General features: G+C 50.6%; 1 protein-coding gene across 1 annotated transcript; it reads left to right on the top strand.

Annotated features, from left to right (window-relative positions):
- Positions 1-2,922: 2,922 nt before the first annotated feature.
- Positions 2,923-5,765, top strand: LOC123107052 (CBS domain-containing protein CBSCBSPB5-like). The gene is made up of 12 exons (XM_044529061.1): positions 2,923-3,051; positions 3,180-3,348; positions 3,438-3,570; positions 3,644-3,796; positions 3,909-3,990; positions 4,090-4,203; positions 4,308-4,374; positions 4,449-4,554; positions 4,656-4,714; positions 4,793-5,096; positions 5,180-5,265; positions 5,359-5,765. The coding sequence occupies exons 1-12, from the start codon at positions 2,945-2,947 to the stop codon at positions 5,728-5,730; spliced, it is 1,752 nt and encodes a 583-aa protein (XP_044384996.1). The 5' UTR covers positions 2,923-2,944; the 3' UTR covers positions 5,731-5,765.
- The last annotated feature ends 815 nt before the right edge of the window (positions 5,766-6,580 follow it).

Here is a 6,580-nt window from a genome sequence, read left to right on the forward strand (position 1 = left end):
GGAACGCACTACGTTCTACAATCTCTATCAAAGCACGTGTGGTCGCTGTCATATAACCGTTAAAAATCCCATAATGGAAGTCGGTAGATTAGACAGGTTTGAATTAATAAGTGTGACCTTCCCATGAGAAGATTGGTAGCGGCCACGCCAAGGAGCGACTCTAGAGCCATTTTTTAGCTCAGTGGGCCTAAAGTCACTCGCAAAAAGCTTAAGAGAAAAGATAGGAATGTCAAGGTATGGTGGGGAATGAACGAAGCTTAGTGTTAAGAACATTTGCAACGCAAGATTATTAGGGCGAGCATCCTAACACAAAGGCCTCACTTTTGAAGAGATTCATTTTAAGCATCAACATGGCTTCAAAGCACAACGGAAGAAATTTAGGATTGGCCAGTTCTTAGTCATTTTTCTCAGTAAGAATAATACTATCGTCGGCATATTGCGCATGAGTAACGCCACCAAGCAACAAGTGAGAAGCAGCCGAGGAAATGTGGCCTGCCGCAGATTAGCGTTTCCGAGGCAATCAATGGCCAGGCCTGGATAGCAGGTTTGCGGCGCATCACTCAGACCTCGCAGCTTCATCAGTACACACACCTTTGGCTTAGACTATACAACATGTTCAACTTAACTCTGAAGTAGATTCAGTCTCTTGGAAGGGCACCACAGATGGTGTTTACTCTGCACGGCCAGCTCATCAATATCAGTTCGTGGGCTCATACTCCAGTATCAATTTTGAGAAGCTTTGGAAAACCAAGGTGGAGGGAAAATGTCGCTTCTTCATGTGGTTGTGCTTGCGAGGTCGTGTCCTAACCAATGATAATCTCCAGACTAGAGGGATCCCTCATGCCGACTGCTGCCCTCTGTGCGATCAGGAGGAGGATACACCCTTCCATCTAATTCTGAAGTGCTCTTTTTCTAGGGATGTTTGGCATCAGGTGGCCTGTTGGTGTGAGACTATGGAACTTGCGTCAAATGCCCAGGGCGCAGCTTCCATCTCTGAATGGTGAAATGATCTAACTTGTTCTTTAGCTAGGAAGGACATGATCACGGCAATTTACACCTGCTGGCAAATTTGGAAGGAGCGAGACAGGCGGGTCTTTGAGCATGTTTCCCTTACAGCAGACGGCGTTCTTCATCTTATCAGACAGGATCTTCAGCTACCCACAACAACCATGCACTGGCTATTAGACTGCGAGAACGACGCACCACCGGAGCCAGATTAATTTTTGTAGTTTTTCTTTTCTTTTAATTTGCATTTCTGCCTGGGGCTGATCACGTCTTGGTCATCGGCGTCATGCAAGTTGTACCAACATTCCATTCCTCTTAATATATGGGCGGTCAACTGCTAATTCCTCAAAAGAAAAAATCTATTTTTTTCTATTTTTGTGAAAAAAATATTTTTCACATTTGGGTGCCATTGATTTACAAATGACTACCAAATAGTCTTGGAAAGGGGTTCCGAAGACGATAGAATTTGAGTACAATCCATTTTATGCACCACAGACATCACAATACTATAAACCCCATCGTTCCAACTTGGGGAATCAATTCATAGCACCTACACTTGTATGCATGTGTTTTAATTCAAGGTTCAAGTGATCTAAATAACCAAGTAGCCCTACAATCATGGGCACGGTTGTTCGAATAGTTATATGCTTATCAACACATGCAAACAATCGTCTTTTATTGTTGGTTCTCGCACACTTTGCAAGGTGCCGACGAAGGGTGATCGACCACGACTCTTGTAATTTTATAAATAGCAAGATCATATCCCTGAGAAAAAAAATCATCAATAAGAACAAACGCGCTTATCAGCCCTGTGTGCGGTAGGACGGGTGTTTGGCTGTGGCGCGGATACATTCGGTGGTTGTTGGCGGGCATCTGGCTCCTGTGCCATGATTGGGCAAGGTTCACCAGTGACTCCCAGTCGGCGTCAAACTCGGCGGCATCCGCCTTTGTTCATAGGAAGGACGCTGGGGCAACGGTCTTAGAGTTATGGTGGATGTTACAAAATCGGCTCATGCCGTTGCGAAGTGGCAGCGGCTAGTTCTGCACCGCGGCATGGTCGGCCTCTCGATGGACACGATAATGATCTTTGGTGGGCATACATCCTGCACCCATCTCCTAGTGTCAGCTCTAGCCTAGCATGGAGAACTCGAAGATGTGACTGTCGGAAGATCAGTTGCCACGATGGCGTGTCAACACGCTTCATATCCGGGGTGAAAGCCCTTGTTCTGGCGTTTGCTGGTCATACTCAGCAGCGGCGAACTTGCGTCATTATCTTGTTAAACACATTGTCTCTGCGGTGATGGTAGCGTGATGGCGTTTATCTCTTCTTGAAGGCGTTGCTGCGAAAGAAGTCGACATAGTCCTAGGTGCTACATCATATCTTGTCTCGATATCTGTCATAGTTGCTTATGTTATATACTCCATTTGTTGATGTTGTCTCGATATCTCGCATCATTTAATAAAAATGGCTATGTGTGCATCAGTTGATGGAGAGGCCGGAGGCTCCAACCTACTTTTCGAAAAAAAAAAAGGATAAACACGCTTGATTCATTGTTGAAACTTTAAATTTTTTGAAGGGTTTTTCATTTAATTGTGTCCTCGCGCGGGATTGAACCACTGCATAAATCACGGGGCAAAATAAGCGGGCGACGGGACTTGGCACGCGAGTACCCCTGCGCATTTCTGCCGTTGATTCACTTGGTCTCTCTCAATCTCTACTCTAAATGCGATAGCCCATGGTAACTAGCTTCTCCTAGAGATCACTCTCACCACAGGTTATAATTGGGCAGTGCAACAATGCTTTGTGCAATTTAAACGAGCAATTAACCTGGCGGATGGGAAAAAATGGCGGGAGCTCAACTAGGCACGACGTCGACCTTCCATGCATTTTCGCCCCCATTTCCCAGACGGCTAGCCGTACGCACGTCCACGCCGCGCAATGGCCGGCTTGTCGCCGCCAAGGCGGACGATGTCCTTGGGAAGCGGCTCCCGGCGGGCGGCGGCGGCCGGCATGGCCGGCCCCAAGCCCGGGCTCGCCCGGTCCATGTACCCGCCTCCATCTCCCTTCCGATCAATTTCTTTGCATGCATGCATGCATGCTTGATCAAATGTAAGTTGTTGTTGTGATCACCTGACCGACCGCCGTAGCATGCATCGCGTGGCCGGTGACGCAGGACCCTGGGCAGCGAGCGCACGGTGAAGCGGCTGCGGCTGTCCAAGGCGCTGACGATGCCGGAGAGCACGACCGTGCTGGAGGCTTGCCGGCGCATGGCGGCGCGTAGGGTCGACGCGGCGCTCCTCACCGACTCCAATGCCTTGCTCCGCGGCATCCTGACCGACAAGGTGCATGCCGTAGCTAATTCCCTTCTCTCGACAAGGAAGGTGGAAATGGAATTGCCAATGCGCGCTCTGAGTTGTGATTTAATTTACAGGACATTGCTACGAGGGTGATCGCCCGCGAGGTCAGGATGGACGAGACGCCGGTGTGGAAGGTGATGACGAGGCATCCGGTCTTCGTCCTCTCCGACACGCTTGCCGTCGAGGCGCTGCAGAAGATGGTCCAAGGTCGAGCTGCACCTGGCCTTTTCCCTTCTCTATATGAAGAGTTGATTAATTAATTGCTCCCGTGTAATTTCAGGCAAGTTCAGGCACCTGCCGGTGGTGGAGAACGGGGAGGTGATGGCCATGCTCGACATCGCCAAGTGCCTCTACGACGCCATCGCCAGGATGGAGCGGGCGTCCGAGAAGGGGAAGGCGGTGATCGACGGCACCGACAAGTATCACTCTGGGAGTACGTAGCACCAGCAGCAATCCTAGCAATCAATCCTATTTCAAGTGTGCTGATTGCAGTCAAATCATCTATACTATACATCCCTATCAAACGAATAAGGTTGGATCTGCAGGTAACCCGAGCTCGTTGCTAGAGGCTTTCAAGGAGCAAATGTTGAGGCCATCCTTGTCGACAATAATCACTGCTGACTCAACGTTTGGTTCATGAGCCCCTCTGCATTTGCTTCATTCAGTTATCTGCGCATGTAGTGCGTTAGTTCATCAGAACTGATGCCATGTGGATCTATAATATAGGGTTGTGATCGCAGCGCCGGGCGATTCGGTGCTCGCGGCGACCAAGATGATGGTGGAGGCGCATGCGAGCTCTGCCGTCGTGGCCGTCGGGAACAAACCTCGGGGCATCCTCACGTACGTGCCTTGCACTTGCAGTGCTATTTCGTTGTGCTAGATGATCAGATGACCATTTGTTCGTTCTCTTCTTTTGCTGTTGGCAACAAATTACGGGCGTGCAGTTCTAGGGACATCTTGATGAGAATGATCGCGAGGAATCTCCCCGCAGACTCAACCCCTGTTGAGAAGGTAGATGGCATTGCTGAGTTTCATGCAGCAGACAATGATGGAAGCTACTCAAAACGTATATGATTCACCTATAGGTCATGACTCTAGATCCGGAATGCGCGACGGTCGACACGCCGATTCTGGATGCTCTCCGGACAATGCAAGAGCGCAAGTTCTTGCATCTTCCCGTGATGGACAGAGGTACATACTATGTACTATGTTCAGTAGAAGAGAAATGGCAACTTGTCACTCAGATATAACATAAAGTTTGTGTTTTGTTTTCACCGTCTGTTTTGGGTCAGATGGTTCCATCGTGTGTATCGTCGACGTGATCGACATCACGCATGCCGCCATCTCCATCGTAAGTCCTCCTTTTTTCAGAAGACAGAAAAGGCTTGAGTTGGTCGAGATGTCTCCTACTGATTGCTCAAATGTATAGGTTGAGAGCAGCGGCACCGGGGACGAGGCGACAATCTCGATGATCCAGAGGTTCTGGGACTCCGCCATGGCCTTGGGCTCGCTGGATGACGAGACCGAAACCCAGTCTCTGATGAGCGACGCGACCAGGTCCCAGTTTCTTTTAGAGAAGGAGGCGACCAGGTCCCAGTTTCTTTTAGAGAAGGAAGCGACCAGGTCCCAGATGATGTCCGAAGTCATCCACGAGGCGGCCGAGCCGCCGTACCCCGCTCTCTTCTCCTTCAAGCTCCAGGACAGGCGAGGCCGGATGCACCGCTTCAGCTGCGGTACGTACGTGCTGCCGCCGACCGTGTCGTACGTGTTCGCCCCCATTAACCCGCTGCTCATCGTCTGCATGCATGCGCTGCAGAGGTGCAGAGCTTGACGCCGCTGGTCACCTGCATACTCCAGAGGCTCGGCACCGACATCGACCGCCACCGTCTGCCTCAGATCTTGGTGAGTGGTTCATCACGCGCGGGATACATGTGATGATGAAACTGGGTAAATGCATGCATGCATGACCCAGCTGGTACGTACGTGTGCTTGCAGTACGAAGACGAAGACCGGGACATGGTGGTGCTGGCGTCGGACGACGACCTCACGGCGGCGGTCGACCACGCCAGGCTCTCCGGATGGAAGGCATGCATGCATGGATCCACCAGCATCACAAAACTTGTTCTCTTCAGCCGGTTTGGTTTGAACTTTGAATTATTTTTGTTTCTTTTGCATTTGCAGGGTTTGAAGCTCTTCTTGGATTACTCTGGCACACCGGGCCGGAGAAGCCTGGCCTCTAGCAACGGAACGACGACGATGGACCTGGCCAGCCGGGAAGCGTGGTCGGCGGCCTACGGCGGCGTCGCGGCCGGGGCTGCCCTGGTCACCGGCCTCGGGGTAATGGTCTACCTGCGAAGAGCCGGCTAGCTGTACTTACCATGTAGTAAATCCCATTCCCATGTGAAAAGAAAACATCTCTCGGAAATCTTTAATCTGCACGGTGAGGTTTGGATCTTCATTTGAGGTAGATACACCGAGAGTAACACGGGCATGACACACGCTCACGCAACGTCTACTCAGGATGACAAGTGTCAATGTGTCCTACATCTCCAGAAATGAAGAAGCCACAGCTGCCTGGCAGACGACGAGAACATCGCGTCCTGCTGAAAATTTATCAGGCTTTAACAAAACGCATAGAACGTCAAACAGAGGAGTTGAAACTTGGTGGGTGGGTTGGTTTGTTTCAAAAAAAAAAAAGATACTTGGTGCGTTGGGGGTTCATCTTGCTCCGCCCTGGTCCACACAAGTGCTACATAAGAGCAGACATACAAATCCAGGCCCTCAAACGCCCATAGACGTGCCTGACATTGACCGGGCTTTGACACCCGCGCCCCTTATATTCGAACCCTCAAAATCATGCAATTCATGCAAAGCTACGTAAACACGTAAACACAATCAACACACGCAGTTTATCGGATCAACTTTGCATCGCCGGACAAAAGAAGCATAGTTTATCGGAGTTCAACGGCAAATCCATACTACGAACTTAAAACATAGTTAAAATATAAGCATAACGGGGAAGGGCGGAGGAAATCACCATTTTCTCATCGGCCCCTTCCCCTTCTGGTCGTCGGCGTGGCTGTGCCCCTCCTCCGTGTACGCGTCAGCGTGCGGAGGTGCGTCGTTGTCGGAGCTGGAGGTGGAGCCGTCCGTCATGTCTAAGTCGGAGCTGCACCTCATGTCCGACAGCCTACAAAGCAGGCGGTCCTGCTCCTTC

Source organism: Triticum aestivum, chromosome 5A (genome assembly GCF_018294505.1).
Source record: "Triticum aestivum cultivar Chinese Spring chromosome 5A, IWGSC CS RefSeq v2.1, whole genome shotgun sequence".
Lineage (NCBI taxonomy): Eukaryota > Viridiplantae > Streptophyta > Magnoliopsida > Poales > Poaceae > Triticum > Triticum aestivum.